Raw genomic sequence first — 12,523 nt, 5'->3', positions numbered from 1 at the left:
TGCTTTCTAATTTTCCCCAGTGCCTTCCCAGTCGGCCTTATTCTTATCAAAGATTTTTGCACAACATAGGTCGTCATAGAGATTTAAAAAAACAAAGGGAAAAGCCACGCTCTGGATTCACAATTTATGGAATAACAGCTTCCAGTCGCAAATGGGATTTGCATATATTCAGCCATTATGCGAGAACTAGTGAACTCCCAAATAAAGATGTGGGTTATTTTGGGGACGTACTTGAGTAAGTAAGTCCATGTGTCAAAAGTTGATCAAAACCCACACATTCATACATTTGTGGTTACTCACTAAGGATTTGCAGGTAGCAGCCCCCTCTGGAAAAACACACAAATCTACAGTGCTGTAACGAAATTTGAGTGCCCCCCCTGCAAAGTCCCTGGAGGGGACCCCCTTCGGACTTACTCAGGCGCTCTCAGACCAAGGTACTGTGCTGAGGGAGCCCCCCTGGAGCTCGGAGCCCCCCTACACAGCAGGGGCTGCGGGGATCTTTGTTAAACCAATAAAATCTACCCTTACCAGGGCTGGGTTAAGTGCACTTTCTGGATGGAAATTTAGAAGGAACTTCACATGTCGAATACCAAGCAAAACTATTGACTGCAAAAACAGAGAATTATAATACATATTCAAGCTTATCAGGGGTACATTTAAAGTTTAGCCGAGTAGGAGAACTTCAGTAAATCAGCGGGGATCCCACTCCTCCAAAGTCGTGGTTTTCTCCCTCACTTAGAGGTGGGGACACTGACTCATTTGCAAACCAGCTGTGTGGGGCATAGCGCTACTGCTGGGCAAAAAAATACAGAAATGTCCAGAGAGACTCATTCTTTGTTTCCTAGAAACAAGCTCGTTTGGGGGAGCTGTTTCTGAGAAACAAACTATTAAAATTGTCAAAGCGATCTCCACCAGCAGAGCGAGGATCTTTTCGTTGAGCAGACGGTCCAAGAAATCTGCAGGGCAGGATCTAAGTGAGTACTCATGTGGGCAGGAAGCAGTGCATGCTAGATGCCTGAGGAAACCATGTTAAACATGGTCTGAGCTGATGGCTTAGTGTGTGGGATCCACTGGTTCGAACACACGGACTGCTTTGAAGTAGTGGTACACTGGAAACATAAAAGCCATGTCTGTAACGTATTGCAAGATTTTGTAGTAAGAATGCATCACTTCTCGCTTAGCCGTGACCACACAAGTGATCTTATCTTTGAAATTGTGAATTAGCAATGCCTCTGAATGGAAATCTTTTTGTGACAGACAGGTAATCCACCAAGGGTGGCACTGCTCCGTGTTACTGGGCTCACTAGTCTTTTATTCTGCGCATGTGCAGTAATGGCACTCCCAACTCAAGGGAGCCCGTGAGCCGTGAATGCAAAATTGAAAAGACTGCATGTTTACTGTTTATTATTCGGATATATTAGGACGTTTTATGGCGATCCGGAGCTTTCACTCGGTCTTCCCAAATAGGATGGACCTCTCACTGCCAGTTAGGGTTGGAATTTTTTTAGAGAAAAATTTAGGCCATGTCAATGGTGCTGAAACAATTTTCGGAGTGAGGATGCTGCTATCAATGTTACATACCTGAAGTCATAGGAATTGTGAAAAAAGTGGCACAAAAAGAACAAGTGTAGCAAATTAGGCCCCATCATTCAGCAGCTGAGAGGTAAAGGCATCGTATGTAGCCAGTGGCGCATTTTGGTGTGCACTGTTGCAAATATACCACTAGAACATGCATGGAAGCACACGGTCATATACAGGAAACATGTTTTCCATTGAAATGGCCACAAAACAAGTACTGACAAGTGGTTTTACTTATACAACCTTATAAGGCACAAACGATAATGTGTGGAAATCGGGCTTCTGCAGCTATTATTTTCACGTCACTAAGTAATGTATCTCGATTTGTTTGGATCTTTTTAAACTGTATGTTTCCAACACGCTTCAGAATTACAAACAAATGTGCTTCATTTGTGCTTTCTTTATGACTGATATGTTTTAACATATTTGTAAAGTTCATTTACATTTTGTATGTTGAAAAAACTGACATGCTACAGGTTTTTCTTTCACACTCTGCACCCCAGCAAGATTTTCTAATACTTCATTTGACAAAATCCACCCACCTTGCAGTCAGAGAAAGAAAAGTAAACACCAGTCTTCGTGTTAAAAGAGTAAGTAGAAATGTGTCTGAATACAGAGCCTGACATTTGACTCCTGTCTTTGAAAGCACAACAAATGACAAGATAAAAGCACCATTTGAAGGCATCTTTATTTCTCAATATCCTGAACTCCAGCATGGTTACTGTGTGGCTGCTGCACCTCCAGAACCCCTGCTTCCAGCACCCATGATCATTGTTTATTTTGAGATTCTGGAGCGAACCAGGAGTTAGTATAAGTTGAATAAGTACTTTTCTAAATACTTTTGAAGTGAAATATTCATGTACCCATTAAATTTATATTTTAAGAGTGAAAATATAGTTTGTGCTTACTTTACAAGTATATTTTTTTACAGACCTTGACTTTTAAATACCAGCCATGTTGGTAAAGTACTGGCCGGCGGGAATTTACTGGCTATCAACATCTGGATACCCATAGGTATATTGCTGCACGCCTATAAAATCATCTTATTACAAAGTGGAATCAAACTAACAAGTTGCCTAGTCTCCGTACCATTCTACATCCGGAAAATAATTGAGGGCGGGGATAGTCTGGTGTGCCCAACAAGAAAAACCTAATTATATTGCAAGGGACTGCAATAAAAACATGGGAGGATAAGGGACAAACTGTGGGAATAGAATGGTTTGGGTTTGACAATTTTATCTTTATGTAACACTGTACTACCTGTGACATTGGTGGGTTGTGTGCACTGTGTTGGTGTTCAGAAAATAATAGAACTTGTTATTAAAACAAGAAAAAAAAGCTGCTCAAAATTATCTATAGATGATCTGTGGACCTCGAAATATATCTACATTATTAAAATCCCTGTGGGAGGTGTCAAGAATGTAACCAAAAAAATAGGACACCTGAAAGAATATGTTGGTTGGTTGTGACTGCAACAAGAGTGGACGAGTGCCAGACAGCATGCCATTCCTTTGGCAACCAGTGCCGAACTACTTGTACCTCTGGAAGGAGATGTGATGTGCTCTCCCAGCATTCACGAGACCATAGCAGGAAAATGCATAGTATTATTAAAATCTGCAAGAAATTGAGCTTTTTAAACCTTGAAAACCACTTCTTTTGCAAGCAAATTTTCTCTGAAAGTTAAATCAGAATCAATGGAATTAAAAGATTCTGCAGCATTTGGCTCATAATTAGGAATTTCTCACTTTTACCACATAATCTACCTTAAAAGCTGCCAATAAAAATATAGCTTTGTCGGCAGGCACGATCAAAGCAGCTATGACTCTATATAGAGTGATCCGGGGGACCTGCATTGTCCACTGGAGAGGCTGCAGGTGCAATGGGAAGAGGATCTGGGCATCCCCATATCAGAAAGTGACTCGTACGCTATCCTAGACAGAACCCCTAAAATAGCCAGGAACGCTTGATTTAAACTAAGGGCATGCCTCACCACAGAGTGCATTGGTAGATACTTTCATGTGCCTGAGGCGGCGTGCCCAAGATGCGGGAGGTGGGGGGGCTAGCCTATTACACTTGCTCCGGTCCTGCCCTCCACTGCAGGCTTTCTGGGAGGAGGTGGTCGGAACAACAGTGGGAATAATCGAGAAAGACACTCTCTACTCACCTGGTCATTGCCTCCTAAGCTGGTTCCCACACCCTTCCAAAAGCAAAGTCACGAGCAGATACCAAGACCTGGTGTTTATTTTGCCAAAGCGGGAAATTACAATGAACTGTAAATCATCTGGGCTGCCCCCATACCTACTTGGCGTACGGAACTGGAAATATGGGCAAACTGTGAAGGAAGAGTGCTGCTCCGCAAGGAGAGGGATTGGCACTATAGATGTGACCTAGGCCTGGCAGGCGCTGGTGGATAGCCTCAAGGACCCTGAACCAGATCCCCAATGGGCTCGCCAGGGGGTTCTTCTGGGTCGCCTATGAACTAGCACTTTAAAAACTGTAGCAATAGACGCAGAGGCGCCGCCTTCCCCTTTAGGAAATCTCTTTAGTCTGTCATCTCTGTGGCTACGTGGTCACTACCTACACCACCGAGGTTACGGGAGGCACTAACTGATATTAGTATACCATTTGTGCAACTTTCAACCAACTCATTGGGGATGTGGGAAGTGTTGTGGTTGGTGTTGAGTTGCATGCACTGGGCTAATGATTGTCTAATGCCAGGTACACCTGTTGATCTGCTGTAATTGTGTGACTCCACTAAATGACACGCCAATGCTCATATGGAGTAGCTGCTCTTAAAACCCAAAAGAATCTGCTTTAAAAAAAAGGAGGAGATGTGAAGAGAAAAAGGGAGAGCATCTAACAGAGTGAATATAAGACCACTGCCCTTTCCATAGGCCTCAATAGTGTTTAATTCACAGTCTCTTAATTTCAGCATTAAAACATTTATTAATATTATCATTTACAATAAAATCATTATTTTTACTTACAGATCGTTAACAGCTAACAACCAGTGGCAAAGCCTATAGCCCTTAATGGTTTTAGGTGTATGTCAGTTCTTGTGTCAAAAGTCTGGATGCAATAACAAAAGGTTCAGAGAGGCACTAAAATACCAGTTGGGTGGCACAGTACAGAAATCACATAAATTGAGTGTTTACACGTGTAAGCCACACCCTGATTTACACAGGCCATGTCCCTTTTTAAAAACTACCCCTTTTTTTATCCCACTTAAAGCCATACCTACAACAATGCACCAGATAAAAGAAGCAAAACGTCCAAGACAGAAAGTGCTTTTGCTTTTGTTACTGGGGCAGAGGGTTGGCAGCCCCCTGGTTTGCCCGTTCAGCAGGCGGGTAGGTTACCTTGTAGTAGTCGTAGAGTAGGCCCAGGGCAGCAGCGCTGTCTTCGTCCCCATTAATGCTCATCATGGCTTCGGTGGCGGCCGTCAGGGGGTTCTTGAGGAAGGACTTCCAGGCTTCATCTTCACTGGAGTATGAGCGCCTCTGCGGGTAGAGGGCGTCATTCTGCAGCACCAACACCGGCCTTTTGCTTTCCATATTAAAAAATAAATAAAACTAAAATAAATGTGTCAGGGATGCAAAACACAATAGGTTGAACTGAGTTTACAAACAAGCAGTGCCTACAGTTAATCAGTCTGAGTTGGCAGTGTAAATATTGGTTTTCTGTTTCACCACATAGTCAACATATCTCTAGTGAGATAGCATCTATGAGAGCGCGAGCTGCATCTTTTACAGACTGTTGGCAAGGTAGCCAGCGCCGCGACATTCACGACCAAATACGGGTGCTTTGGGCGGCGCTGAAGTGAAACACTGCATAGCTTCCACTGGTGCAACCAGTGCAGTGGCACCCGGGCCCAGAGGTGGGAGTCGGACCAGCCTGTCCGGCTCTAGTCCCTCTCCTTGGTACCCGGGCTATGCAACTGAATGAAACGAACTCACTCCAGTGCCGCTCAAATATTACATTCCACTGAAACAACGACATATGCGCTTTACTGCTGATGCGCTGGTTAATAGGGAAACTGCAGATCTCCCTGACAAGTCATTGCCAGGGAGATCACTCACAGGTCAGTCTACCCACTGACTGGTCCTGCTCCAGCCCTGCCGGCCTTTCAAAGCCTTGAAGCTAACACCGTGTTTCCAGTTTTTTGCATAGGCAAGCCTACCTCACTGGCAGTGCATGGGCACAGCAGTTATTTCTGTGGGCAAAGCTTCCACTGAAAACCAGTAGTACACAGTGGAGAGTGAAATGCAATACAACTGTTAGAGGTTTTGCATCAAATGACTACAAGCTATAACTTTCTTTGGCTAAATCAGGGGCGAAACAATCAAAGCCCAGGAATTTGAGAAGCCATCTGGACCCTAATTACGACTGTATTTTACTACCAAACAGCGGCAAAGAGGGTCGATTTTCCTTCCTTACTTGATAGTTCATATACCTTTGTTACACCGCTAGGCTAAATTCTATAAAAGCCAATCTGATTTAGCTGTAAGATACCTTACCCAGTGAAAGCACCCAGCGCAGCAGTGCTCGCTGAACGAGCTCAGGGGTCTGAAGGTTAAGCGGTCTGCTTGACCTCTGACCCTTCCGAGGAAATTCTGTACGTCCCAACGACTGTAAGACAGGTGTACATAGTGCCCAGTGGCGTAACAAAAGCCCCACGCAGCCCCCTCGGCGCCCCCCCCCCCCCCAACCGCCCGGGGCCCCCACTCAGCACAGTACACTATGCAGGGACCCCTAACTTGGACCAGGCTCCCCCTGGTACTTTGCAAGAGGGCCCATTAAGTTTCGTTACGCCACTGACAATGCCTAACCTTCCGAGAGTCATTTTATCAACTTCATAAGGATGAATGGTCGGGCACGAGGGAATTCAGCTCGTGGTGCACGCTTTATAGATGGGTGATGATGCAGCCACGTTATCCTAGCGCTAAGATGCCCTCTTGTACAACGGTGTTGTCTGCAGGACTCCCACTACCATAACGTGAATATTAAAATCATGTTAAAATAAAGTATTGGTTTCCTTGCAGTCAATATGTTTTGCATGGGTCTCAAACTCACCTGCAGCCATGTGCAGAACGGGTGAGCCTCCAAAATGGAGGATAAACAGAGTCAAGGCACTCACAGCATTGAGCGCTATAGGGAAAATCACATGAACACAAGTATGTGCCTCGACTGCTGGCCACAGGGACAAGTCTTTTGCATACTTTCGCTGTAGTTTTGTGTTAAAGGAAAAAGGGAGGGGAGGAAATGTCTTCTGGCAGTTGCAACAGTTTATACGTATAATCACTAGAACATGCCTCACTACGTATTAAGATCGCCGAGTAAACATTAGCACTTTGAGGAAACTATCTAGTTGTAGTGAAATAAAAGTGCTTTGAACTGTAGCTAAATGGTGACTTCACTTGAGCTTTGATGTTCAAGGAACCGATAAAAAAGTTCAACAAATCCTCATGGATGAAACCGCGGGACTGCTGAGGGGGGGGGGGGGGGGGGGGGGGGGGGTTGGGGGGGGGGCTGCAATAGAGAGTAATAATCCGCAGCCCCCAAGTCACTGCCATCAAAAGGCTCAGCAACAATCTTTGTTTTTAGTCGAAATAAAAGACTATTGAAAGTGAAGTGTATTCAGAAAGCCCATCCTCTGAGTACTGCCGGGACTCCGAGCTAAAAACAAAACAAAAAACTCTATGGAAATAGAGCGAGCAACAAAAAGGATGTTGAGATTTCAAGGCAGCGAGAGGAGCCCAGGGGTGGCAGCCCGCACCCTCGTGCGCCCTGGGAGGGATCTCTGCTGGGAGGGGCTGGCAGGCCCCTACTGCTCCCATCTCTTCACCCACCCGAGACACAGGAGCCCCGGAGGCGTCCCGCCGCCCTGCCCAGGCAGCGCCGGGCGCGGAGGCAGCTCCCTACACTGTGTGCACAGGTTACAGGGGTTTGGCAACAGCCTCACCCGTGCCCAAAGCAAGGGCCCTTCGAAGAAGGGAATGAGTGTGTGTTTTGTAATCTGCGCCCCGGTCTGGGTTTAGGAGGAACACAGCTATACGCCGAGTCTTGTTCATGCGTCAGGCATTCAGCCACTGCCTCAAGGCGCTGGTGGTAGACAAGTTAACTGAGGGAGCTGAATTGATTTACCGAGGATCACGCAATGCTATCAAGACGGAGTTCATCCTGCTTTCCTCTGACAACTTATACACTATATTAGAGGACCAGACACATGGGCTATATATAATGGAAAATACTGATCTCTGGAGCAAGTGATAAATATGACGAAATTCATTTTAGCCTGACATCTCTATAGTCGCGGGCATTCCTCCAGCCCCACTGATTCTGCCCTCGATCAGTATTTGCGCCAGAAATCGGGGACTTTCTTTTAGCTGTCAATTATAGATCAGCTATTTTGAACACCAGACCGTAGTTCAGTTTTACACCAACCGAGCAGTGCGCTCGATAGAATCATTCTGCGGAGCTACTGTGATTGGAAAAGTCGACGTCATCACTTCTAAGAGGTGCGACAACATGGCTCTGATTTGTCGGGCTGGTCAGTGAACCGCTGGACAAGGTTTACATTTTTGAGAGGATGCTTGCAAGTGCCTGGTAAGCACGTTCACGTGGAAGTCAATTGTCAAGCCATAGCAATGATCCACAGGGGGACAGATAAATAGGCACCATTTTTTGAGAAAGGTATAGCATTTGCAATGTCTCGAAAAGGCTATGTTCTTGTGAAACAAAAAAAGGTTTGAGGGAAGTCCTTGGCCCCGAATGCAATGCCGCGCTTTTGCAAGTGTTGCTTAGTCATTCATTCACCCAGTCTTGACTACAACCTTCATGGTGACGCGGCATCAAGATGCTGGCTGTTACTTAGCATGTGGTGAATAGGGCCATCCGCCCCTTGTGTGCCCCTTGTGTCCTGGGGTTCCTATTTTACCTTGAACACGTGCACGAGATAATATCTGAATTTGCACTTATTTCGCGTGCTTTTACAAGGTGGCTAGGCTTTCCTCTCAATACCCTTTATATGGGGGAGGAATCAGTTAATATTCAAAAGGGGGTCGCCTCACAGGAACTGTATGATATCCTCTATCTTACTTCAATTATATTTTATTTTCATTTAGTTTGATCTGTGGCAGCCACCTATTTATAAAAAAAAAAACATTGAATGAACAACGCACTTTGAAAATAAATTGGGTTAACAATTGGCAACTTTTCACACACAAAGAAACGCAAGCTTTAGACCAAGGGCTAAATTATTACTTTTGCAAATCACTCGTCCTTAATTTGCAAACTTTCTTATGTCAAGGAAACAGGTGTCTAGAAACCTGGTATTACCTAAAACAAGTTGGGCCTGTGTGGTGTGTTATGAAATAGTTGCAAGGTCGGGGTGGTGCGTGAGCTGGGTGTGAGCTATTCTTGTCCGTGGAGGGAGGGGCAGAAAGAGCAGGAGCCTCGGCATCTGCGGGGTGGCTGTCATTAAGAGAGTACAGGGTGTGCCCACCTCATCTAATGAGGCCTTTAGTGCAGGCCCGCTCTCGGCCTACGCCCAGGCCCTCAATGAGAGCAGAGATCAGAGGGCCTTGTCCTGCTGCCCATCACAAAGGGCTGCAGGCGGGGCGGGAGCTCCTGGAGCCCTCCCGGCCAGAGCGTCTCCATCAAGCTGGGGCTGCTCCCCTTCACAAAGGTGGTGCTGGCTCGGATGGGGGAGGGGGTGGGTGCTGGACAGAACCTCCCCCTCTCCGGACAATGTGTCTCCAGTGAGCCCGGGACTGCTCCGCATCACAAAGGTGTAGCTGGCTCGAAGGGGGCGGGGCACTGGACCGAGCACCCTCACCTCCCGACAGTGAGTCTCCTCGGTAAGAGTGGGGCCTGTTCCCCAGCACAAAAGCTATTCAGACAAAGTCCCATCGAGCAGAAGCCTCCAGGTCCCCACATCTGGGACATGGGGTGAGGGGGGGGGGGGGGTCTGCAAGGGACGGCGCCTGACAGTGGATCAGGTTTTACCCATCTAGCTCGGTGATGGATGCCCAGCCATGGTAACCTGTCTTTCCCAAAACACAACTGTTCAAAGAACGTGTCACCTTCACAAACGTCTGTCCTGCACGCAAACACCCCGAGGCCAGCAGACACCTGCCGCGTGCCAGAGCGAACCGCAGTTACTGTTCCGAGCTCTGTGAACACGACTACCATCTCTAGGCGCCCTCTGCCCAAAGACCTTCCTGGGGGTCACCGTGGAAACACACGCCCCCTCCGCGATGGATGATTGCAATGATGCAGGGTACAATCCAAACGAACACGCGGACTCCCCTGCTTACCTGACAGATGGCCGTGGCACCAAACAGCTGTTCTAACTGTCACAGAGCCATATTCTGACACAAAATCCCACCCTTACTGCTTCAAGTAAAACAAAGTTTCACCTCCAAAAGCCCATACTCTTACGCCAGAGCCCTTGCACCCTTAGAGGCCCTCATGCCGGCCAAAGGCCCATTCAGACACAAAAACATATCAAACACTACAGACACATACCCTTACAGCTCTTCAAAGACACCAATTCGGACACAAAAAGACACATACTCTGACAGCTCTACAAAGAGCCTCTCGCAAGTCAGAGACATGCACTGGCGCATACCAGGAGCCCTGTACTTGGCACCGAATAAGAATAACTTGCGTCGCTTAAAAGGTCCATAGGATAAAAGGTCCGAGCGCACACACCAGGCGTGGGGCTGTGTCCTAAAAGGAACAGCCCTCCCCTGCATAACCTTCTAGAATCTACACTGCGAGGCAGATAATACAAACACAGAAAGCACCGTTCGTCGTGTCAGAACTGCCAGAGAGAAACAGCGAGGACACAGAATCCTAACGCGCTCCTGCTTGACGACCTAACACCTGAAACCCACACCACAATCAGCACAAAGCTCCTCGCTACCCATAAAATCACGGTATGCAGTGTCCAAAAACACAGCTCTCTGCCATTCTGTCAGTGCATATTCCTCAAATAAGTGTGCCCAGCTTTCTCACATGCGCAACCGAGCCCCCCATAAACTATCTGACGTCAATAAACGGGAATTTCCATAGCAACCTGAAAATAAGTTATGAAGAAAACAGAAGTAATACTAAAGCCACCTGAACATATAGGGCACACCCACGTACAACACTCAACATCCAACGGGCTATTTTAACGCGAGCAAGTACTGAGGTAAGAACAGATTTGCAGAATGATAGTAAAGTAAAGGCCAGATGTCTGACAAACACTACGACACTGCCTGTAAATGTCCACTGTCTGTATTGTTAAAATCAGCAGATAGCGGCAGGGGAGGTTTCAGCAAAGCCCAGCAGAGTTTTATCCAACTTCCCAGATTTAAAACCGTCTCGTCCATTATTCTTTAGAGACACCTCATTCACGCATCCACACTTTAGGCGCACATCCACCCTCACAAACACACACACGTGTCTCTATTCAGAAAGACACGCATTCACCATTAGACAAACACACATCACCCCAAAGGCATAAATGAGCAGACACAGATGTGCACCTCCTAGCAGAAAGACGCACCTTCGCCCACACACATATTCACCCCTACAGACATACCTGCACCCCAACACAACAACAATAAACGAGACGTTAGTTTGACCTCAAGGCTGCGGGCTTTGCTGTTCGCTCCGATAAGGGCAGAATTCCTCCGGAGCACGCTGATGTTGGACTGAGAGAGGACCCCCCTGAAGCTCGATCGTTTCTTCTTGGAGATGGTGCTGTCTATAGAGCGCGAAGCTGAAATGTACCGAGATCAGAGTCTGTGGGTACACCGTAGTCCCAGTCACAGAGAGACTGCCCGCAGCAAAACTGTGCCATTGAAGAGGCACCTTCTGGTCCTGGATACCGTGGAAACTCTACAAGTTTAAAATAATGCCAACCCTTACAGTGACGTCCGCATAGAGCCAGCACCGGCAGACCTACACGCGATCCAACGGATCCCTGTAGCAGTACCTGTGGGTCCCGGGGCCAGTGCCAGGATAGTGGACACAACGAACAGCTGTGATTTATGTATGTGGATCCCGTGAGTATCATAGCAGTGGGTGCCTTGACAGCATGGCTAGATCCCACCGTGGGCATGGGTACCTCACCTATAGATCCCCGGCACGGTGGGTGCCTCAAAGCATGGCATGAGATTCCTTGTGCAGTGCACGGAGAGGCTCACCGATGTCAGTGGAACCAGCGGGAAGGGCAGCAGGGCGAGTAGACCCCTATGTCCAGTAAAGCACTGGATGTCCCTCCAGTACGAGTGGATCCCATGCCAGTGGGCCCCGTGTATGACACATGTGCCCATGCATGGGCACTTTGCATGCACTCTACCTGCGAGATGAGGGCTGGTGGGAAGCAGCGCTGGACTCCCGGGAGGATAGGCGCAAGTAGGGGGCGGGGGCGCCGCACCGGTTCGACTGGCCTGCTCGCCATCACTTACTTGTCGTACTCTTGTGTCATCTTCCCAGCACGGCGGCGGAACTGGACTTTCGGGTTGGGACAGTGGCTGCGGTCTGCGCTGGCAGCGCGGCCGCGGAGCGGAGCAGGAGGGCGGGGGCGTGGGCGTGAGGGTGTGGCGGCCAATGGGGAGAGCGCGGCTCAGCGCGCGCCGGCCCGGGCTGCTGGACTGGAAGAGCTGCACTAGAACCCGTTCGGGTCGCTTTTCTCGCTTTTTCGCAGGTAGGACTGTGACGTGGCTGCTCGGCTCTCTGCAGATTGGCCAGCGGAGTGCCCCCACTGCTCCCGTCCAGAAAGGGGCGGGGCGAACAGGTGCAGGCATTGGAACGTGCCCGTCCGGATTGGACTATAGACACGACAGGTGGAGGGGTAGGCGGTAGGGAAAGACTTGCAGGCAGAGACACAAACAACGGACGAAGAAACAGTGACAGCTCTTTTGGAGATGCGCCTCACGCCTTCAGTTGG

At 47.9% G+C, this 12,523-nt stretch overlaps 1 protein-coding gene across 8 annotated transcripts in view; it reads right to left on the bottom strand.

The window, feature by feature from the left end:
• The window catches only part of GRHL1 (grainyhead like transcription factor 1), a 75,794-nt gene extending 63,523 nt beyond the window's left edge, over positions 1-12,271 (bottom strand). For 2 of the 8 annotated variants that reach the window (XM_069235912.1, XM_069235913.1), the window contains exons 1-2: positions 11,704-11,926; positions 4,938-5,124 (exon numbers count right to left, since the gene is read on the bottom strand). In XM_069235912.1, coding sequence (XP_069092013.1) covers positions 4,938-5,124; positions 11,704-11,906 — 390 coding nt within the window. In that variant the 5' untranslated portion in view covers positions 11,907-11,926. The other 6 variants (XM_069235915.1, XM_069235914.1, XM_069235916.1 and 3 more) reach the window with 6 other exon arrangements.
• Between the last annotated feature and the right edge of the window lie 252 nt (positions 12,272-12,523).

The sequence above is a fragment of the Pleurodeles waltl genome, chromosome 5, assembly GCF_031143425.1.
Source record: "Pleurodeles waltl isolate 20211129_DDA chromosome 5, aPleWal1.hap1.20221129, whole genome shotgun sequence".
In the NCBI taxonomy this organism is placed as follows: domain Eukaryota; kingdom Metazoa; phylum Chordata; class Amphibia; order Caudata; family Salamandridae; genus Pleurodeles; species Pleurodeles waltl.
Note: the sequence above shows the minus strand (reverse complement) of the source record. Positions and strands in the feature narration are given on the sequence as shown.